Raw genomic sequence first — 24,033 nt, 5'->3', positions numbered from 1 at the left:
CAAGATCAAAAGGTGCATCAAATGTAGTGGAATTAGGGTTTTGTAAAATACTTTATTTTTCTATTGCGAGATCGGCATATTTTGATGCACAAGACGTATATCAAATTAAATGTTTTCAGATATCCAGATGTGGGTTGGAGCCTTGGAAAGTAATTTTAGATTGGTATTTTCCTTTTTAGATTGGTATTGTCTTTTCTGTTCTTTGCAGTAGGAAGCGATTAATCTTCAGTCATGCTGTTGTGTGCAAGAAATTGTCCTTTTCTTTTTAGTTAAGAAAACATAGAAAAGGTTTAAAAGAAAAAATATTTAAGTGAATTTCAATCACTGCTTCACATTCTGTGGGCTTGTTAAATTATAAGGACAAAGCAAGAAACTTAACAAATCTAAACACCTCCCATCTGTGGTCAGATTGTGTCTTGTACTGTCCCATACATCACAGGAGCGATAATAGAAAGAGTGCTTTAGTTGGAATGACCATGTTTCTTTCAAAGCAGGAAGCTTAGACAACATTATTAGAAGTATTGTTAGGTGATCGTTCTCTTTCTCTATGATTGATCATTGTGTTTTCTTTCACTCCAGAAGATTAATGTTGTTTTGCGTTGTTTTTAGAGATGGTAATGAATGACTTTTATAGATTAATAATATCTTGTAACAGCCTAATTTTGATTTTTCATTATTTTCAAAGTCTTAAACATGTTTGCTGGGAATATTCCTGTATTTTCAACCCAGGAAACCTCTCCTTGCCTCTAATTAAATGTAAAGTTAAGAATGTCTGTGGGAACCACTACGTAGAAATTTTGTTTTATTTAGTGTGTGTTTTGAGTATCAACACTCTGGAGTATAGTTATTTTCTCAAGAAAAATTACACCTCACCTGCAATAAAGAAGTTTCTGAAAGTTAGGGTTTTACACATCAACACCTTTTTACTTTTTTTTTTTTTAAAGATCTTAAAACTGGCTCAGAGCTGTGCAAGTGATACGTTAATGTGTTGAAAACAAGAAATATGTTCTCTGAGGCTCTCAGTTAGTGAACTGAGAGCCCACAAAGATCTGATGAGACCGTGCTGGTTTAATGTAGTTGGCTGCCCCTTATTCTTTTTAATCTGCTGAAATTAAATACAATTGGAAGGATATTTAATGTTTTCCTAACATTCAGTTCCCATGTGAGTAGTTGCTGATGTGGCCACAGTGGTGTTAGATAAATGTGAAGGGAAGGCAAAGGCAGCATATCTCTGTAAAATGTGATGAATGCACACAGCAAGGTAAATGTTTAAGTGTGTGTGTGCTGATTGCAATGGTGTTACGGATCAAGTTTAGTTAAGTTTTCTGCATGGATGTAAGAGACTGTCCTTTCTTTAGCATTGCTGTACTTTTCCTAAAGCAGCTTCACTGGCTTAAAACCTTCTAATTGTAATGTATTGAGTCAATTTAGCACTTTTTTTGGATAAACTCTAAATGGACTTTTGGATTTGTTTTAATTTTATTTAAGGGATGCCATGGAATGAGTACATGGGAGCAAGACATGTCAGTTGCTGTTGCTATTCTCAGATTATCTAATTTAGCATAATTGTCTCTTTAGGCTTTCTTAGTTTTCTTTCTTAATTATAAATTGCTTTGGGATTTCTTTTTTTTTCTTTTTTTTGCCAAACAGGATGTCTGGTAAAGTTCTGGGCACCAATACTGGCTACTTCCAAGGCACAGCAACTCTTGTTTCGCATTGTGGATTGCTTATTGCTGCCGCACTCTGTGCTTCAGCAGGACAAAGAACTGCCTGTGGCTTTGCTGTCTGCCATTCAGGAAAGCCTGCCTCTTTATCTTCAGGTAAATATCTGAACTCTATTATCAGCAGACAAACATATCTTCAGGAAAAGATTCATATTGCAGAGGATGTTTTCCTTTACCCTAATCAAAACAAGCATTGACTGAATTTAAAAAAGCAGCAAGAGGAGTTTTTATTTCTTAGAGAAGTGGAAAGAAAATTGCCACCCCCTTGGCTTTCTTCTCATGGCATGCAGCTATGCTGTAGTACACTCCAGAGCTTCTAGTCTCATCACTGTGTATGGAAAGCTTTTAGACAACCTACTGGTTACACTGGTCTCTGATGTGAGAGATTTCTGAAACAGTGGATCAAGTAATAATAATATGTAGCGAGACACTTTTTAGGTCATCTTTGACTTGGCTAACCATACATAATTATAGATGAGATAGTCTTTTTTTGTTGGTCTTAGGAACAAAAAAAAAATCTTCTGCATATTATGGCACTGGTTTGTCTTTATGCTTTGAGAATATGTTTTACTGAATCAAGTTTCTGCTGCTTACTCTTATATGGCTAAAGCCCTCTTGCCCATTATTCCTCCTATTCTTCCCTCAACTTCCCTATCACTCTTGAAACCATGCAAGGTGTTGTAGAAAGATACTAATTCCTGCTGTTGAGGAAGAGAAAAGAGTGTATTTTTTAAATAAATAAGTTGACATGTTTTCCATGTAGATCCTTGGGTCTTTTTTGCTTACCATTTTCCCTTCCCTCTTAGTCTTCATTTTGATTGCAGTCTTAACTGACTTCTTCGCAAGGCTATATTGAAAAACAGTGCAGTGGTGACATTGTAAACATCCCTTGGATTTATTCCTTTTGAAAGTAGTTGCCTTGTGATCGATGACATGTCATATGAAAGTGAATATGATTATATAATGATGTGCAGAATATGACTTGCTTTGCTGCTCTGTAGGTATTTTCAGAAGCTATATACATGTAGGACCATCTGGACAATGATATTACCACAGAGTGTGACTGTCTGTTTGCTAATTTAGTATTTTAGTCAGAGAGCCAGTTTCTCCGGAGTCTCCACAGACGGATGTAGTCTTAAGATGAAACCACTTGAGTTGGTTTTGAAGTCTTAAGTGTTGTGGACCCTTGTTTCCTGTTTTCTTTGCCAGTTTCTGACTTCCTGACCTCACTTTTGTATTCTTCAGCAGTCTGCTGCATAGTCCACATGCTTTCTGGCTATGCTAGATGATCTTACTTGACCAAATAGTTTATTTTAGACAAATGCTGCTCCTAGAAAATGAGTAAATCTTCAATTTGACGAACACTTGGTAAGAGAAGACAAAGAGGAGAATTCTTGACTTATTTTTCCTGTTTCGGTGTGAGACTTCTGCATTTTATTAAGTGTTTGTATTTACAAAGTTCCAACATTTATAAGTACTTCAAAATGCTTCATTCATTCAAGAATACTTCCTTCCCTTTTATTTGGTAAAGTGGAAAAACTCTGATTTAGAATCAACTCAAAATGAAAATATTTTAAGTTCAGTTTAGAAACAAAATATAACTCCTCTGAGATCCTTTGAGATTGAATGGATTCTAGGCACTCTCTGACATCTCAAGTTATTATTTTACAATTGGCTTAAGACTAAATTCATTCCCTTTTACCACTACCATGTGCATTCCCATTTAATTTGCTTTAATGATTCTGTGAATATCAATTTATGAGCTGAACCAAATAGTAACTAGCCCCACAAACCAAACAACAACCAAAAACCCAAATGGGCATGTCAAAAAAAAGTGATAGAACAGTGTATGTGGGAGGAAAAGCATGTAAATATGGTGGGAGGAAAGATGGAGAAACAATTCTTGGGAAATAACCTTACCTCGACTGAGTTAAACTGCAGGTGAAATGTGTGATCAGAGCTTCCTTGGGTGGCTGCCCTGTGCCTGATGCTCATTCATGGAGGCGGAGCACTGGCATTTTAGTGTAGGAGCCTTAATTCACCCTAATGTTAGACTAGCATTGTTCTATAGATCTGTTCCTCTTAATACTCCAGCTTACAATTTAATCTTGTGGCAGTTACATGAAAATAAAGAAACAGGAGTCTGGAGACCATGCAAAATATCTTACACATGCAAATTCTTTATTCATAGTCCAAGTATAAAAGCCCTTGAGTAGAATTTCTGCTCAGCAGTCTTTTCAATTTTTATTTATTTACTGGAAAGTTCCAGGCTCCATCTCTTTTTCTTTTCCTTCAGCTCCTTAGTATGGGCTGCTCCTCCTTTGTCAAAAAAAACTAGAGATCTCAGAAGACTTCTTAGTTTTGCTAGCAGTGATTTGCCAAAAAGTCTCTCTTTCCAATGCTTTTAACAACTACTCTTAATGTGGTTTACTTGATCTAGGTTTTAAAGGGATTTGAAATAAGTCTTAGTAGCGGGTAATTAATTTCATGCATCCATTGATGCAGCAATCTTATGAAATCCTATAGAATTCCTGGATTTTTCCATCTTTTAGGACAACATACAAAGCTCCTTCTCTTCCCACACAGTAGTTTATTACTACTTCCCACAAAGTAGTTTATTACTACTTTCACAATTCATCAAAACTGATGACTGCATCTCATCATCCTTCTTTACTCCAAACATACAGGTTTATTTTTAATAGATCAAAATTAAAGACTTTTTTTAGGTCTACACTGGCACACATAATTGTCAAATGCACTAATTAGGACTGGACATTGCATTTCTCTCTCCTTGCTTCCGACTGTCTGTATTTACTTATGTTTGTGTTTATATAGAAATTTGGGGTATACAGTTGTGCCTTTTGACAGCTATTGGGCAGCTGGTCTGTTCTCCACTGTACATAGAGCTTATCTAGAAGTTTTTTTCAAACTCAGGTCTGATGCTGCCTTGTCAAAATAGCTTAGTTCTAGCAGCTTTTAAACGGTTTTGTTTTTTTTTTCTTGCCTAAAGCATTACTGTCTGGATACTATTTCTATCACTGTGCATCATCTGTTTTAATAATATTTGATGACCTAAGAAAGATTCTATTGAGATATAATGTAAAAGTTGCCCTCAGAGTTGTTTGAACAACTGACTTCGGGAAGTAAAGCATGAAGAACATGAATGAAGAGCCATTTTACAATTTTATGGGACTGTTCCTAATTACGAGATTGTAAGGCATGTAAAATTTAACCCTAGGTATTTCACTACTGTAAAAAGCAGTTCAGTTGATTTGTATGATAGTGGATTGCTGAAGCCTATCATAGGAAGTTTCAGATTGAAATGGCTCTTGGTAGATTTTTTGGAGAATGATTAGGAGAAATTTTAGTACACATTACCAGAAATATGGGAAAGAACAGAAGTGGTGTATGAAACTTGTTTTGGAGAAGAAATATTAGTTTAGAGATGTCTTGCAGAATACAGTGTGGATCCATGGAATAAGCATTTTATACATAGTGATAGGAAAGGTAAGATACCCTGCTTGATTTATCAGTGTGAATCCTGTCCAATACAGAAGACTGTTGATTTCTATGTAAATACAGCGAGTGGTAAAAGAGCCTCATTCTAAATAGTGCTTGGCACATACATTTTCCAGTGATTTTAATGGGTCTGTGCAGGCTCAGCATTTGTCAGAGATCAGACCTTAGAAGCCCTCCCATGAGCCACATCTGTGGTCCGATATTTGAGCAAGCTTATTAATACATTTTGTGAATTATAGTATGTATTTAATAGGAATCGTACAACATTAATTGGTGAGAAGCAGATTTATTCCAACAGCAGGACTTATAATATAAGTCATCATTAGGTAGCTTGGCATTTCTGCAATGAATAGTTCCAGTAATCCATACTAATCGGTTCTTTGCTCTCCACAGGTGATTTACAGATACATAGATAAATCAGAAGAGGCAGCTCTGGCCACAAAAGGTTCCTGCAGTGAACACGCACAGGATTCAGTTGCCTTTCTGCTAAAATGAGGAGCAGATGATGTCATGCCTCTCTGCTCCTCTTAAAATGTCTTTGTTTTTTTTTAACCTCAGAAGATGGCTAAAGAACATAGTTAAGAAAAAGGAAGCTGCGCTATCAGCCCTTTAGAGTCCATCTGCTTTGTAGAGATTGTCCTAGGGGTCTGATGAGATTGATTTCAAATCCCTGCTCCAGAACTGCAGTCCAATAGCATGAGTTTCTTTTTTCTCTCATATGAACAGTATTACTGGTTAATTACTGGTGGGATTTAAAAGAAGAAATTTCTATGTGATTACTTTGTTGTTTTGCCATTGTACCTGGAGATTTGCAGCTATTGTACGATGTTGGTAATTTATCCCTTGTGCCACTTGGGATATGGTGTTGTCAGACTTTGTTCAGGTCTGTTGCTCTCTGCACTTTGTAAGGAAAAGGAGTAGTCCACAATAAAGAACACAGTGTTGAGCTGAATTCAGTGGGCCTTTGTGTCCAAAAGATAAATCTAAGTTTTTTTCTAGTTTTTTGGGATGCAGTTTTCAAAATCAATTTACTTTAACTCAAAAAATAAAAATGCTTTATGAAGGATCAGGCTAGGTTTGTTGGTTCATTTTCAAATGAAATTACTAGGTCTGCAAAAATTAGTCAGCATTCTAAATTAGTCAGATATCTAAATTCTAATATTCTTTTCTTTTTATTGCTATTAAATATCTCTAGGATCATTTCTTAAAAGCTCTTACTAGTTAATAACAACCAAATTCTGCTTTTCTTGATACTGTGTAGCATTTGTTGATCTTCAATTTGAAGAAGTCTCATTTTAGTAACTATTGTTAGTTTTTCACAGCTCTTCACAGGTGCTCTGTTCTTCATGTATTCCTTCAGGTATCCTCTGGAAGATTGTGATATTCTTTGTGTCCCTTTTATCAGATAAATTAATACTCTTCGTCACAGATGTTTGGGGATTTTTAGTGTTAAAAGTCTAGAGTCTTAGAAGTGCCAGTTCCGATATTTGGATTATGGAATACGTTCTGTCTTTCTGTATGAGCTGTACTACAGACACACAGGCAACTCTTCTTTGTGCCTGATGCAATATCGTATTGAAAACATCAAACACTCAAGCTTACACACTAAATAGTCTGTCATCTGTAACAGTCTCTCTGGGTCTGCTACTTGCCAAGAAGTAGCAGACTTCTTGTTTTTAAGAATTCTGATATAGCAGCAGCTGCTTTTTCCTAAAAAATTTTGCGCTATGTACGCAAAAGGAGGAGAGAATCTGAACTTTCAGTCAAAGCCTCGGTTGAGGAAGTGTGGTTTTTTATCACTGAGACTTGCTAAAATTACCAAGGAGCCCTAGAAGTGTGTGAAGTTAAATCCTTAATGCAACAAATCTGCGTTCAAGAGAGCCACCTACAGCAAGTCTTCAGGCAGGTAGTGAAGTGCCTCATTTCTTGAAATCTCATGTTTCCTGTATTTGTTTACTGTGGAACCAAAAGTGGGAACTCCCCATTTCAAGACCCTCAGCTGTGTCTCAGCCTGCATTTTCCTGAAACAATTGTTCTGTCACATTCCCACAGACAGGTATAGAGGAAAATGTTTTTGGGGAGGGACTCTATTCAAAAAGCTACAGAAATACTCTTTGTCAGTATCTGGGAACAAAAGCAGTTTAACTTGAACTGTTCATTCCTATATTAGGGGGTATTAATTTACCTTAGCAACCATAAATATTCAGGCAGATACTCCTTCTACCAAAACTGGAGTCTAATAGAAGTTTGAAGTACTGTTGTGCTTGACCTTGCTTTACATCATTATTCTTGTTGGACAAAACTATTCTCAAGAGGCTTCTGTTTGTGCTGCTGACTGTGACCCTTGAGATGGAAGATCAGGGGAGTTTATTTTTTTCTTAGTGATTTGTTCTTCTTTCTCTCAGGAATCAGGGGGAAGGAAACAAGTTCTTAACTTCCTCTTATGGCAACTCATACTAGTAAGAGTACTACTCTTTTTTTCAGGGATGGATCATGTATATGTTGTGTAACTACAGGTAGTGTTCAGATAAGCACTTTCTGAGCAAGTACTTTCATTATAGATTTTTCTCTGGATCAATATAGCTTATATTGGATGAATAACAACAGTTTTAGCCTTATCTTAAACAGAGTTTAATACCCACTCTAAATCCCTTATAAATGGTGCCTAATTTACCCTAATTTTTTCAGACTACGAGCAAATTTCTTGTTGTTGGAGCTCAATTCTAAGTGCTCATTTTTCTGCTATATCATTCATACAAGAATTTCACACTGTCCTGTACAAAAAGTGAGGTATTTATTCTTTCTCTCTCTTCTTAAATCTTACCTGACTGATATACTTCGATAGACCACATACAGGATTGAAAAAGAAATAAGGAGCTTTCGGGCACAGAAACGTTCTCAGGTCTGAAATCCCAAAGTTTTATTTTAAATTTGAAAGGGAACTTGCGTGTCCCAAAGCTTATCTTCCAATATATTAATTAATCTAGTAAAAGATTTTTCTCTCTTTTGCAAGCCTTACCTGCCTCTGTCTTCATTTGCAGACTGTCATATCTGCAACAAATTACTGATGCTTATTCAACAGGCAGTAGTTACTCTGTGTGCAGCAGTTTATGCAGCGTGTAGTGTGTATTTAGCCTACAGTTGCTAAAGATTTATTCAAAAGTATTGTTAAAAAATTTATTCAATTTCTCACTTTCTATAATTTTCTTCTACAGGGCTTGTCCTTCATATGCTGTCAGTCTCAAACACAGGGTGCCTATTTAAATCAACTCCTTGGGAGCATTATTCGACACTATTTTGGACGATTTCTCCCTTCTTCTCCAACTGTGCCTGGTACTGGACAGCATCCTATGCTGACTGCTTTATGCAGTTCCATTACAGCCCCACAGATGCTCCGTCTACGGAAGACCACTTTGCATGTCATAAGGTAAGGACTAGTGAAGTAAAAAACATCATTTATTCAGATTTCAGAAATAGCTAATTAGAGAGGGAATGCCTCTGTTTTCTTCACAGTTAACTGATAGTGTGGCTATAGGAAGAGCCTGTGAGTTACTGGGCAGGGAGCAAAGGAACGACAGCGTGTATACATCAGGAGAGTAAAATTGGAAAGACTTGTGAGACAGTAATTAAGGATAAAGGTTCTAGGCCATAAGAAAAACTATTGCCTGAGGTCACATGAAAAGGAAGTAATTTTCTAGAAGAATTACATTCCAATATGCATCATCATACATTTGTGTCTCAGACTGTATTTAGGGTCACAGAGGTGTAGTGCTTTATAGCTGCCACAGTTACCTGTGCATGGGGGGGCCTCATTGCTCTGTAAGTGTCAGGGTATACACAGGTGTGCCAGCTACCCGGGGGAAATGGAAAACTGAGGCTGTGGGAAGAGGAAGACATAGAGACAGGGAGACAGTACTTGTTCACTGTGCTGTCACTGCTCACACAGTGTCAACAGCAGCTATAAATCTGTGTCTCTGCTGCTGAAAGGTTGAAGCTTAGTTTTGTATACTGCAGAACAGTGAACAATTCATACTTTTTGTCCATGTTGGGAAAGAAATTAAACTCCATCGAATGCAAGGTGATTGCTTATATCCAAGGTAATTGGACTTTTATTTGTTAAAGAGTGTGTATACATATTGATTAAAAAAATAATTTCAGAGTTGATCTTGAGTAAATATAATAGGCAATCCTGTAAGTAAAGTCTGTATTGTCACATATTAGAGGAGTGAATTAAGATTTCACAATCTCACTTCTGACATGTTTTTAACTTACATATACTCAAACTTTGTCACCTTAATTAAGTTAGTTTTGAATGTGTGCATGCATGTGTGAACATTGAGATTGATAGCGGAAAGAAAGTTCCAAAGCTGTAATGGCACTTGGTGATTTTTAAGATGTGAAACATTCCTTAGGGATCTGGGAAGAATGTGGAGGAAGTGAGCAACACTGATTTGCAAACTGTTGGGTGGTCGGGAGGCAGTTGCTGGGTCTGTAAACAAATAGGTACAGTTTTCTGGCCACTTTGCCATATGGAAGCTAGTCAATATATTGCTGCCACACAGAGGAAATGGAACCACACCTTCAGGAGTATATTATGTCAGAGCTACAATAAAAGAGCTAAAATAAAGCACCCCACTTTTAGTGGAAGGGCACCCCCAAAAAAATGTGGGAAATTTTCAGAGTAATTAATGGGATAGAAGATTTTAGAGTTGCTAATATTAAAGTAAGACCACATAATGTAAGAAATATAGAAGTAAAGTTGTTACAGCTTTCATTTGCCTAGTCACACACATAACTTCAGTGCTCTGAAGCTGTCCAATGAAGTACCCAGAGCTCTGAAAGTCAGGTTCCATTTGAAAGGTGTAAGAGCACCCCTTACTGAATTTTAATAATGATGCTGGTTTTTTAATGGATGCATTGCTCAGTAAACATGCATGCCTTGTTTGAGTAGATAACAGTAACTAATATTAAATATCTAAAAAGCTTTTTTTGAAGTTTTTTGGAGTGTTCTTGCTGACTAATGAACCAATTCTTTTCACCTGCACTCTTCTGTCTGGAATGTTTCAATTTAAACTTATTGTCTTCAGATTTCATTAATTGATGTCAAACCAACAGTAGTTTGTATTCTTGTATTCTTTTGTGGAAAAACAACAAATCAAGGTGTTTGAATTGGAACACTCCCTGTGTGTGATGTTAAAATTTGCTCCTATTGCAGATCAGCCTTTTATCTTTATGCCAGATTTTATACTGGAGATGATTATGTTAATTCTGTCAGAGCAAAAGCAGTCATTGGTGTCCCATTACAACATACTTTTGTCAAAAATAAAATAACAGTACCAGTATAACAGCAGAGCTATTACCACAAGTTGGACTGTGAATTTACAAAAGCACAAAAGCTCAATAACATAGTTGAATAACAGCTGCATTATGGATGTTGGTTTAGGATCTTAGAATCTCAACTCCTTCATTTATTCAACTCTGATGCTGCCTTTGTATTTTAACTTTTATAGTCACACTTTGGCTTTTTAACTGTAATTATGATAGCTCTTATTTCTCACTTCCCTCTCAACAGAAGTCATCACTGTCCTCTGACAAATTGGGAGTCGTTGCTAAGACTAAGACAAATAGAATCCATTATTTGAGCCCAGATAAAGATAGAAATCTATGTAATAGGCCTCCTGCTGAAATATTACAGTTATTTTAAGGTATATGGTGCTTGCATTGAATGGAAAAAACACCGAATTATAGACTTCGTTCTGGTTTGCTTTGTCTTCTCAGTGAAAACTACATGCAGTTCAAAGGCAATGCTCCACCTCCTCGCTTGGCCTCCGTTCTTGCTTTCATTCTTGAAGTACTTCAGAGAACCCAGAGCACTGAACTGTGTGACATTGAATTAGTTCTCCCATCTGTGTTGAAATGCATGGTATTGGTTAATGAGCTACAAGGTGAGCTGTTTGTTTGCTTTAAGTACGTCTCTCCACACCTGTAGGATGTTTTTACTGCCGAGCATCTTTCATTCCAGTATCTAAGACTCTCAGATGAGGTGAATAAGATCATCTGGCCAGCTAAACTGGACAAGTTTTTTTGGTTTTTTTTTCACTGCCTGGTCTGGGACTTCTCTCTTTGAGGCAGAGAAGTCCTACCTTGTTTTGCTCTCTGATGAACCAATCAACTTCTCAAATCTCTTCTTCAAAGAGCATTTCCTTTCTCCCTGTCCTTCTCATCTAGACTTGGCAACTGTGGAAGTTTTCTTCCACCTAAAACTTTGATACCAAGTAAGACTGGCGTGTGTTCTCCCCATAGATGTATTATAAATGGATTAAAAGTAGCATGTTGCTCTCCGAAGGCATCTTTGATTCTTCTTTCTTTTTTTAGCATGCTTTGTTTCATAGCAAGAACTTCTTTATTTTTAGCTTCTTAAAAAATGAAGCACTCTGTTCACCTTATCATTATATAATGAATGTGCATAAGCTGCTAGTAGAGGCATTAAGCAAAATTGGGATTCACTTCTGACTTCTCCTGGGAATTTTCTCTAATAAAGTACTTTTTGATTCTGGCCTATAACAGTTTCAAGGACAAGACGTGCTTAGGAAATTAGCTGAATCATCACACAACTTTCTTCCCTCTTTTGCCATTATGGCCATACCTGCTGGAAGCTGAGAGGACCCACCTTGCAATGGGCTGGGGATTAGAATGTGCTGGAAGTGTTGTGCTGCTGTAGCCACCAGCTCACTGCCTGCCTGGATGGGCCTCTGCTACACCCTTCTAGAAAAGTCCTTGCAGCCCAGTTCCACCTTTATAAAGGAAGAGCTGTATCTTGCAACTTGAGTATCTATTTAAAAACAATTATTAATAAAATAATGAAGGCTTGTTTGTTTGTTTGTTTCCCTTAAAAAACAAGTTAGGGTGGATTTCAGAACAATATTCACCATTGAAAGTACTAGATCTACGTAACTTAGGGCAGGACATAATGCTATGACTACATTTCTTTTAAATAAATAGGAATGATTAAAGAATATAAACAGAACTTACATTTAAATAAAATCTCTATTTCCAATAAGTGTGTATCTCTTTACTTTTACTTAAAAAGACCATTGTATACTTAAAAATCTGCATGTTTAAAAGATAATAGTGGTGAAAATAAGACTTTTGCATAAATCTGTGACTCATTCTGTTCTTTATAGCCAATCTAACTGCTTTCACAGTAATTTCACTTACATCAAAGTAAAATGAAACCTTTTCTTCTCATTTTAAATTTTAGTCTTCATGAAAGACATTCTCCAGATGGTCAGTTCAAGAGCTCTGTGTGAATCTTGTGATTTTTTCTTTTACAGTTAAAAAAATATCTACAGACATTGTACAGAACGTGGTAGAAGGCTGCCAAGCAGGGTCAGGAGGAGAACATGCCACCCAGCTGACTTCTGTATTTAGGTAACCAGAAAATATGCCAATTGGCAGCGAAGCTACTGCAAGCCGATTGACAGCAAACATGTTTTTTTTAAATAGCTAACTATCCTTAACATACTGCATTGTTGCTTGTTTATGGTATTTAAGTAATGGTACTTTTGGCACTAGTTTTGAACACAGCTTGGCCAAAAAGCCAGAGGAAAAAAATGGAAGAGGGAAACATACCTACTTTCTTATGGATGAGGTACTGTTTTCAAAGATATATAGTAGGGAGGTATGTTGCTGCTGCAATGGGAAAAACTCCTTAGAAATGGTGATGGTCAGCGTTAGGTGCTGTGAAAGATGTGGGTGCCTAATTTGAAGTGCATATAATGGAGATCAAATCTTCATATAGCAAGCTTAGCTTTTTTATTTGCTTTTGCAACAATGATAATGTAAATTATGCTTATTCCATATTTATGCAAAATGAATCCTGTTTCTAACATGGATACAGTAGAAGAGCTGCGTGACTTGACACCTGAAGACATTCTGCAGTCCTTAAGCACTGCTGCTGTATTAGGTCAGGTCTAGATGAAAGCTTCAGAGAGACTCTCCAAAATAAGAATGGATGTTTGTGGGCATGCCAGTCTGTACCTGATTTCATCACCTCCATGGGATGTGTCATCCCTAGGGTGTTACTTCTGATTTGAATGTAATCTGTGATCTTGTAAGACCTCAAACCCTCAGGAAGGCAAATGAGTGTGCTTCCATCCTGCAGTCTACCCTGCTGAAGGTCCAGTGGAGCCTTACAAGAAATGCCAATGTGATTTCTGCAGATTTGAATCTAGAACTCTTGTTCATCTTTTTTCCTTACAAATATTATTTATTAAATAATAAATACATGTTTTCATTTTGCATTCAGACACACTACAAAGTGCAGTGCTTTGGAACAAGTCATCCCTGGTGTAACAGCAGCAGAATCTGCCAATTTGCTTAAAGATAAACGTGTGGGGTTTTTAGCATTAAGCTTCAAAAGCATAGCTTTGTTTAAACAAAGTATCCCAAGTAGTGTATTCCAGTGTAACAATATGAAAATTGTCATGCAGCTAGATTGCTTGTTCTGATTAGACTCTCCAGTTGTTCTTGGCATGTTCTCTGCATCTAGTTTTGACCCTGCATTAAATGCCTCTATGTCCCCCTCAGGCAGTTTATCCAGGATTATACCGCTGTCTATGATCACCGGGTTTTCAGCATACTAGAAACAGTGGCAGTCTTGGATCAGATGTTGGTTACCAGCCTGATTCCCACAATCACACAGTCTCTGAAGGATTTGGAGTACAAACAAGGTCTTGGAAGAAATGCTGCACAGAGGTTTGATTTTTATTTAATTTTGGTTTTTGACAATGAGCAGTAGAGGTTTATTCTTGTGAAAAAAAGCAGTTTTATGACAGCAGCACAGATAATGAGTCATTTTTTAAGGATGTTCAGCCAGAAATCTGCCTTAACTCTCAAGCATTTTGTGGTTTTAAGCCATCTGTATTTGCTAAATATTTCCAGAGATGTTTTGATACTAGGGTCTGCACACCTCAGCAGAATTTATGTGAAGCCACGTTGCCTCTGCTCGCTCCACTGTATGTTGCAAAATAGAATAAAGAATTCCTGCCCCAAATAATTTTCCTACCAGTCCCTGTTTTAGAGGACTTTATGGGTCATATGTAAAATTATAGTATATTCAAGTATGATCTGAGATGCTTGGAAAAGAAATACCCATAGCTTAATTTCAGGAGTTCTCTCATAATCTAAACATAGAAGAGTTGTCAGTGTCCAGAAAAGGCTGGCTCCAAAAGGCACAGCAGACTCATACTTCCTCCACTTGCCCCAAGAACTTAGGACAGAAATATTTGACTTGTGAATCCATCTGGCATTAGGTGGAAATGGTACATGAGGGGAGCAGCTTTGCACAGTGTGGTGTCTCTAGGTGCAGATGCAGCACTGAACTTTCAGCACCTCTATACGAATACTGTTACAAAACTCCAGGAAGCTCTGCCTAGTGTGGCACTCAAGCCAAAAGGGCTTCTCCTATTAGCACTGCTCACTGGAAGGCTGCCCTTGAACTCTCCGTGTTGTCTGGGATGGGACCTGGCCCCAGTGTTTGCATTAATGCACATCCTGGGACTAGTCAAAGGCTAGGATTCTAGTGACACTTCACCCTGGGGAAGTTTTAAGGTGTGTGTTGGCAGAGCCGGGACTATAACAAGTCCAAAAGACAGAGTTGTGCAAGATGTAACCCATGAGACTCTAAAGGGTAGTCACAAGGTTTTAATCTTCCATTTAACGAAAAATATATTTAACTTATTTGTAATTGTATTATTCACTTTTTATTATCCGGTACCAACAAATACATCTGCTTTTATTTAAGAGAATTCAGCCAGGGTCAGCTGAATGTACCATTATATGCAGGATTTCCATACTATCTGCTTTTCATATTTTTTTTTGTTGTTAAATTCTGTTATTATGGTAAAATTCATCCCACAATCTGTAAAATACTGAAGGAATGCAGGTTGCTTAAGCTTCCTGAAATATATTCTTGGAGATTACTGATTACATTTTTTTTAGCCTCATCACTTAAAACTGTGTATTATCTAATTTGTTGTCGATGTTTTGTATTAATAATTTGTATTTATAATATGCTCCATGATGCAGCAGTCTGAGGTGATCCATGAGCATTTTATTGTAAGAACACTAATACCTGATTTTCTCTCTTTAGTCCCGACCACTAAATAACATTGTATTAATATATTCTGTGCAATTACTGTAGACACAGAAGTGCAAACCCAGGTATATATAAAAGAAGTGAAGTTCAGAAGTTGCATTATAGTGCTGATGTCCAGTGTTGTTATTGCAGAGAACTAGTATGAAAACTTCAGTTTTGTTTGCTCAAGTTGATATTTCATGACAAGAATACGTAATTAGAAAATACCTAAGTGTCAGAGACAGTACCTTAACTATAATTATATTGTCTAGGTTGGAGAGTATTAGAATGAACTTAAGGTGAAAAGTCTCATCAACACATATGCACTCTTCTGGAAAATCCACTTGAGTGACAGTTCCCTTCTGAATTCCAGGTTTATTTTAAAACAGTCGTTGTCCTTGGTTGAGGATGTTGGTCTAAATCTGTGTTAGTGCCAGCCTGCACCTTAGTGCCATTGGCTCACATCACTGGGCTGTGGTGTGAGTCAGAAATTTCTTAGGCAGAAATGAGAGAGCATACCTGATGAAGTCTGAATGCTGATCTCATCTAAGCCTTTTAAAATGAAGAATTTCTATTTCACAGCAGTTTACTAAACAAGTAGACTTCTAGGCATCTTCACTACACTTCTAGTCATGAGCAATGCAATTCTTATCCTTCTTCCAATCTGTCCATAGTAAAAAATTCACAGCAAACAAAACAGTTGAATAGGTGGGGGTAGCTCCCATGTTTTAATATCCTGATATGTAAACAATGATTTTGGGAATTATGTGCTTTTACTCCTAGGATGTGTTTAAGTAATGTGTTACATTTTTCTTGTTTGTTTTGTTGGTTTTTTTCTCAACAGAGAAGCCTATAAAAGACTCTTATCTTACCTCGCAGAGGCTGGACAAAATGAGATACAAAAACTGGAAAATGAGACAGATGAGTAGTGTGCTGGTGATTAATTCTTTCCTCTTGGATGTTGTGACACTGTCAATACCTAAAACTATACTCTACGACACAGTAGACAAGTTCTTTATCTTACAATGGAAATACATTTATCAATTTTGTGGTTGGTTTTTTCCCCCAATTTATGTATTAATTTGAAAAATTTCTGTGGTATTTAATATTGTCATGCATCTGAAGATTAACTTAATATACTGATGGATGGCGACTGAAAGATACAGCTAATTTATTACATATTTAAATGTCTGTATGAACAGAGCCTCTATTGCAACATACAAGACAGGATTTCAAAGAATTAATTTCACAACTCGGTTCACATTGAGACCTGTCCCTCTTAACAGTGTACTTTCAAAAATCTTATTCAGTCTGTCCATAAGAAAATCTTAACTTTGTACTTCCTAATTTATTATTTTAGCAGAATAAGAAAAACCTGTGCTCTCTAGTACTGAACTTGTTGAATGCAGTGTATTCACTGGGAGTTCTGCCAGTATGATGATGTTGATGTTGTGCCAGTATAGCGTTGTTAAGAGAGAGAGCTTGTGCTTATGTTGCACAGAATGTATATAGTTGTCTTAACCTTCCACCTGTATTAAAACATTTAAGTCTTTCAGATTCCAGTGTAAAATTTCTCTGTTGTCTTTGTGGGTAATATAAAAAAAGGTAGGTTCAGATTTCCCATTCTCTCCCTTTTCAATACTATGTTCCTAAAATTAATCCATAATTTCCAGGGATCCTATGATCTTTTCATTAGCCATGACACTGTTAATTATCCACTTAACTTAGACTAAGTGTGAGGGAAAAAGAAGAGAGGATAAACTTCTAATTTGATCATAGGCTAGTCATTATTCCTGTTTGCCTGAAAAGTTGGATTTTCAACTATTTTGCTGTGTTATTGATCTTTCCGGGATAGATCTAGCTCTGTAACTTTTTCTACATTTTTGTTCTCTAAAGTTCTCAAGGAACTTTTATTAATGGCTGTTGTATCCACATTTTTCACTTCCCTAGATAATCAGTATTTCTGAAACTACTTACTGGACTTTGAGAGTGGTAAATCTGCCCTTCACGGCAACACTGGTGAACAGGCTCTTACTTTTAAAGTTACTCACATTTTAACTTTACAGTGTTAATGGGAAGGAAAGATTACTTTTGTGTCTAATAGCTCCACAAAAATCCCTAAAATCTTGTTCAGAACCGCTCCTCTTTCGTTACAGTAATCTTATCAAGTTGAACTAGATAATCTTCTTGCCTAAATCAGCTATCGGTACTTCAGATAATGCAGTAACTAAAAGCCTCTTTAGGCTACTTAATAGTGCAGAACATAGAGGTTCTTTTCATTATGAAAGTGACTTACTGAATTTGCATTGTAGCTTCTTGTAAGCTTCTGTACCTGGGAGGAGCTTTATTCATCTCAGGAGGACTGTGCTGCTAAAATGCTTTTTCCTTTAAAAAAAAAAAAAAAAATCCCCCCCCCCCCCCCCCAAAGAGAGATTGAGATATCTTTGAGATTTGAGTCCTACCACCCAGTAGATTACAGAACAAGTGCCTTACTGTAGTATTACTTCCTGAAAGTAAAAACTGTGACTTTTAAAGGATGGAGCAGATATTATAACAAAGCATTTAATGATGTGTTTAGTAGGTTGTTAAAGACATATTTAATACTATCTCTAGTGGTTGGAAGTTTCTGAAAAAGCAACAGGATTTTATGTAAATGCACAGCAGCTTCTGGTGCATGAGAAACTAATTTAAACAGTTTGGAAATTATCATTCTTCTCTGTCACAAAGTTAATGTGAGCAGAAATACTGCATTTTGCATCATATTCATCAAGCACTGCCAAATGGGCAATCTGGTTTGGTCTATTTATTTGGTATGGACATTTGCAGATATGACTGATAGTTCTGATAATATTAATGAGAGGAAGGCTTGCAGAGTGCTAGACTAGGCTGACTTACCAAGTATACACCAAAACAACAATCCAAAACCAATTAGGAGGAAAGAAGAAAATCCTGATTTTAAGTACAGTATAGAAAAAAAAAACCTGAAAATGAAATTATATGTTATGTCTTGTTAGATGCTGTCTGTATAAAAGCTGCTTAAGACAATGAACATTATTTAAATTAAACCTTTCTGTAATATTTTACATATGAACAGTTTGGTTAAAAAACTAAAAGCGAGTAGATTCAGACTGGTTTTAAGGAAGAAATTTTTTTACGATGAGGTTAGTGAAACACTGGAACAGGTTTCCCAGAGAGATAGTAGATGCCCCATCCCTGGAAACATTGAAGGTCAGGTTGCATGAGACTCTAAGCAGCCTGATCCAGTTGAAGATGCCCCTGTTTATTGCAGGGGGGTTGGACTAGATGACCTTTAAAGGACCCTTCCAAGACAAACCATTCTATGATTTACAGACTTTGTTGATGTGTTTGCTAAAATATTCAAACATTACCTATCTTACTACATTTGGACAGATGGACACTGCTGCAATTCTTCTTTTACCCAGCTCATTCAGGCTTCTGTGTCCTCTCACAGGCTTGGAGCAACACGATTCCTAACAACCGTACCTTCCTTCCTTCATTCTCTTCTTTCCAGCCAGCACCTGCCCACACATGCTGCTGCAGAAGGCAGTGCTGATCATCAACCTGCTGTCTCACAGAAGCATTCAGTATTAGCAAAGGGCTGAAAGGCAAAGCACTGTTGGGTGCAAGACAGTGCGTTAGAGACTGCTTTGGTCTGAGTTAAAGTCAGATCTGATGTGCCAAAGCCACACGCTGCAGGTGAGCAGGCTGACTGTACTAAGAGGTCACCAATCCAGACAGCTTTATATTGCCACAATTTTGATCCTGAAGTGTCACCATGAAGTGGCAGCCTGATTTCTGCTATTATAGGCTCTTCCTTTGGCCTGCATTTTTGTAGCACTAGGGCAGCATTTTACTTTTTGGAAGGAAAGGGTCTCTCACAGTATGTTGTCTAAAAGTAACACTGCTTGCAAGGACAGATGTGGCAATGGATTTGCCATATGTAGGATGGAAGAAGTCCTGCCAGAGATGGACTAGTGAAGAAAAAGAAAACAGCTCAAATGTTATAGAAACAGAAGTTTTTAATGTGGTTTAAACAGGTTTCAAAATGGCTTTTGCTTTTTTGCAAAGTCACTGCTCCCTTTTCCCGACACCCCCTGTGAGGGACTTGTCTCCCATACAGGAGTGTCCTGGGAAGATGTCCTGAGGTGTTTCTCATTGGCCTTTGTTAACCCCTTCCTATTGGTTGTTGACTCTTTACCTGATTGGTTTTTTCCTATGTGACCCTGAACTTGTGATTGGTCCCCTTTTGACCCTCCTAAAAGCCTTATAAACCCCTACCCCACAATAAACTTCCTCTTTCGTCCGTCTCTCCCTGGTGGTCTGTGAGCTCCTTACGGGGTTATCAGGCCACGTGGGGGGGGCAGGGGGGAAGAGCATTCACCTTCCAGGTAATGGGCTGGCACCCAGAGCCTGAAGGTCTCCCCCTCCCACTAATCCGTCGTAGACAGACATTTACTGCAGTTGTAAATTCTGCAACTGATGGAGAAGAGATGCTGAAAATAAAGTTGTAGCCAGAGTACCTAGTTCAGAGAAATTTCAGCATTCAAACTCTTCCATATAATGAAAAGCTAGTGGCATTAAGCCATTTTGAATGTTGTCATGGTTTAAGCCCAGCCAGCAGCCAAGCACCATGCAGTCAGTCACTCACTCCCCCACCAGTGGGACTGGGGAGAGAATTAAGAGTGTGAAAGGTAGAAAACTCATGAGTTGAGATAAAAGACAGTTTAATAGGAAAAGCTGAAGCTGTGCACACAAGCAGAGCAAAACAAGAAATTAATTCAGTCCTTCCCATGGGCAGGCAGGTGTTCAGCCATCTCCAGGAGAGCAGGGCCCCATCACATGTAACAGTTACTTGGGAAGACAAATGCCATCACTCCAAATGTCCCCCTCTTCCTCCCCCTACTCTATATACTGAGCATGATGTCATATGGTATGGAATATCCCTTTGGTCAGTTGGGGTCATCTGTCCCAGCTGTGTCTGCTCCCAGCCTCCCAAACATTCCCAGTCTTCTCACCAGCATGGTAGTATGAGAAGCAGAAAAGGCCTTAGCTCTGTGTAAGCCCTGCTCAACAGTAACAAAAACATCTCTATACTATCAACCCTGTGTTCAGCACAAATCCAAAACACAGCCCCATACCATCCACTGTGAAAAAAATTAACTCTACTCCAGCCAAAATTAGCAGAAATCTTAATCAATTACTTGTAACTATGGGATTGCTGTTTGTCAGTGGAGTTTTAACAAAATATTTAATTTCAGTAAGCTTTTTTTCCCCCAAGCCTGGTGCATAGTTTGTGACCAGTGTCTTCCTGCTGACAGGAGACCTGTCTGAAGAACAGTGGGCATGAGCCTTGTGAGCATTTTCTTTGCTGATGTCATTGGCCAGAGCACTGTTCCAGGATAAAAGAGGACTACTATACCCTTTTCTTTCTGCAATATATAGAACTGAGATCTCAATAGACAGTATTTCATTTTTATATTTTTCCTATTCCAGAATTCAGGATACCAGTCACCTCTGACCCATTATCATCCTTGTGCTATGAAACAGATGTCCAGCATATTATGAACAATGGCAGACAGAGAGAAGTCTGGCTTATCTTCCCTTTAGTAACCTTAAAATAATAACATAAAAAAAGACACCTTCTGTTCAGAATTCACATGCAACTTCCATTAGTCCCACAAAGTTGTACCTCTATTTTATAAAAATTCCTCATGTGTTATTGTTATTAAAGAGCAGAAACACGGTAATTTAAGTTACTCCTTGCTTTCATTTTCAATGACAAAAAAAATAGAGAGAGAGAAGGCACTTGTTTCAATAAAATAGCTTCTGAAATAGAAAAATTCACACCTTTTATGCTGGAATAAGAGCAGCAGGCCTATAGAAAGAATAAGGTTCTGCATATCTGTTGTAATTGCACAGAAGAGGAGCTGCCAATAGCATGCACTGCTTGGCCATTTAAGGAACTCTGATAACTGTCCACTTAAATGCAACGTATTTCCTTCGGGAAACAGAAAAGAGGTTTTATTGTGCTCTGGTTTTCCTTCTTTCAGTAGCTTTTGAAAATTATGTATGCAATGGGTATTTTCAGTTTAATCATATTTTAGAATTTCTAACTATTATTTAAAACTCAAATTCAGTGTAATCAGCCCATCTGTTAGCAATGGTTATAAAATTATGTTGAAGATTAAAAATCTGATGCAGTGTCAATATGTCCTAGCATAATTAAGCTTGTTTTATGATGAATGACTAGGATATGGCTTTTGCCTATTTGAGCCGCTTTAAAATGGTAAACCTTTTTTGCAGGCTTAATATATAAAGTGTGAAGGTATGTATAGAACAACAAAAAAAAATTGTAAAAACTCAGACCCTGTATTCATAGATGTGGTATCTTTACAGGCCTTTGGAAATGTCAGCAGAGTAATTCCATGTCACAACCAACTTCACTGCATCTTCCTGTCCATCAAACACCATCTTGAATCTACCCTCCCCCTTGCAGAACGACACCAAAACAGGCATTAAAAATGCAAGCTTAAATTTCTTATTTGTTTTAGAAAGGCCCAGCATGACCTGCATAGGCACTGGTGGAAAAATTAGCACAGCATTCACTTACATGAATTGAGGGTATTGCTAAAAATACTTACTCTGTTCTTCAGTACTTGAAGCATTGCAACATTAACATTTTAAGCATTTTAATTCTGGCATTACTGTGAAACAGCTATATATAATCATCTCTATTGGAAAACTATTCTTTATGTGGACACTTTATCCCTCTGTAACATGTCCTTGGGGGGGGGGTAAGGGAAATCCATTTTGCAAAAATAAAACTACATAAGCCTTTTATATGGTCTATGTGCTAAACTTCCTGCAAAGTCTTCCTCCCCTACAAACTCTGCCTGCAGATGAAGTGTTTTAACCTTGCCCTCTTAATTTATTCTACATTCTAATTTTCAATAAACAGATGCCGCCTCTTTTCGCGCTTGTTTCCACATTGTTCCACATTCTGCCTGTGTTGTTTCTGCATGTGTGAATATTCAATTATCTCTTTCTCCATGATTCTGCAACTGATGTACTAAGTGTCTGTACAGGTCTGGGGGAGGGTAACTGGGGAAGGCAAAACTTAAAGGAAAAAGAGTTACAGAAGTTTCAGCTATTCTGAGAGTCAGGTACTTTGCCCAAAAGCTGCTAAATTAAGAAGAAAGTCATAAGCCACAACTAGAAATGCAAGGATTACAAAACCATTAGTGCACAGAAATGGAATTGTTGCAGACTGGCTCATAACATGTGAGTCTGTCTTTGGTCAGCACTTGGGTGTGAAATGCTCAAGAGACACTAAAGGGGCAGAAGACGCTGTTGGTGCTGCTGCTTGTGGAAACAGGTTATTTTTTAGATGAAAAGCACAAAGCAGCTGATGTCTTTGTGGTTATTTATAGCTAAGAAGAGCTGTTAACACATTTTAGGACTCGAAGGTTAAGTATGCTATATAAAGGATTGAATATTACTAATTATGGGAGTGGCCCAAAAGAGGAGATTGGGGAACAGCTCTTTAGTACAGCTTTCAGGACCTTGTGGCCCAAAAGTGTTAGCTGCAAATTTAAGTAGCTGTAATGTGTAAATCTAAGGACTTCAGGGCATGGAATTACACTGTCTTCCAAACTCAGCAGTCAGTAACTGCTGCTACATTACTGACTTGTAAGGACACCTTCCCTGAAGCACTGGGAGTTCCCCCTGGTTGCAAACTGCCCCATTACCTTGCACACTCCCAGCTGGATGAAAGACTTGTGTTGGCATCAGCTCTCACACTGCGCTGATCAGACTCTCTGGTAACAGAACCAGCAAGCATGGAAATATTCTTATTCTGGACAGCTTTAAGGCTTTGTGGAAAAACTGAGCTAAACTGCATGTCAGAGGTATGTATCAAAACACTAGGCTGGGTAGGGACAAAGGTTGGGTTCAGAGTTGTATGTTTGCCAAAAATGGCACAAAATTTAGAGGCAGATCTGGAGCTCACACACAGGAACCTGCAACTGTGGCAGTTTCAGAAGCCTGAGACACTCAGTGGAAAGATGGCAAAATGAGGACATGGTGATTGAGAACCTTTAGCTCACTGGGCAGCCTTTGCAGCCTGGAGTCCTGCACAGCGGCAGGTGGCAGGTGAAGCCATCCTTGTTCTCCCACCCCAGCTCCTCCCCAGCTGAGACCCCTCAGCCACAGCAGGATGCTCTCTGTCTGCTCTTGCATCCACACCGTTCTTTTCTTACCTGGCAATAACTAACCAGGTTTTGCTCAACTGCCAAGGGCTATGTGGTATTTTCTGACTTAAGAGGCAGTAAAGCATCCCCTTCTGTCTTGTAGGTCCTGCAACAAAAGCAAAAGGACACAGATAGGAAAGGAAAGTGTGGCACAAAAACTTGGAGGCTAAGAGGGACTTGTCAGTAATCAGTGGAGCCGGATGATTAAGAGCCAGAGCAGAATCCTGACACTAATAAGAGCATATGTGTTGTCCTGAGGCTCTGTGGCAGAGGTACCCCTAACTAATATAATGCGATTGCGCAGCTGTTTAAAACTGCTATTCACAGTACAGACAATTGGTGATAACAAGTGGAGCAGTAAAAGTGTCTAAAGGGCAGAACA

General features: G+C 37.9%; 1 protein-coding gene across 4 annotated transcripts in view; it reads left to right on the top strand.

The window, feature by feature from the left end:
• MMS22L (MMS22 like, DNA repair protein) overlaps window positions 1–17,305 on the top strand; it is a 97,471-nt gene extending 80,166 nt beyond the window's left edge. For all 4 annotated transcript variants that reach the window (XM_027633938.1, XM_027633939.1, XM_027633935.1 and 1 more), the window contains exons 20-25: window positions 1,651–1,820; window positions 8,459–8,670; window positions 11,022–11,188; window positions 12,578–12,674; window positions 13,833–14,000; window positions 16,226–17,305. In XM_027633938.1, coding sequence (XP_027489739.1) covers window positions 1,651–1,820; window positions 8,459–8,670; window positions 11,022–11,188; window positions 12,578–12,674; window positions 13,833–14,000; window positions 16,226–16,310 — 899 coding nt within the window. In that variant the 3' untranslated portion in view covers window positions 16,311–17,305. The remainder of the gene's footprint in view (window positions 1–1,650; window positions 1,821–8,458; window positions 8,671–11,021; window positions 11,189–12,577; window positions 12,675–13,832; window positions 14,001–16,225) is intronic.
• Window positions 17,306–24,033: the final 6,728 nt, after the last annotated feature.

This window comes from Corapipo altera, unplaced genomic scaffold, assembly GCF_003945725.1.
Source record: "Corapipo altera isolate COAL_440 unplaced genomic scaffold, ASM394572v1 2b, whole genome shotgun sequence".
NCBI classification, from domain to species: domain Eukaryota; kingdom Metazoa; phylum Chordata; class Aves; order Passeriformes; family Pipridae; genus Corapipo; species Corapipo altera.
This window is presented reverse-complemented; position numbering and strand designations above follow the sequence as displayed.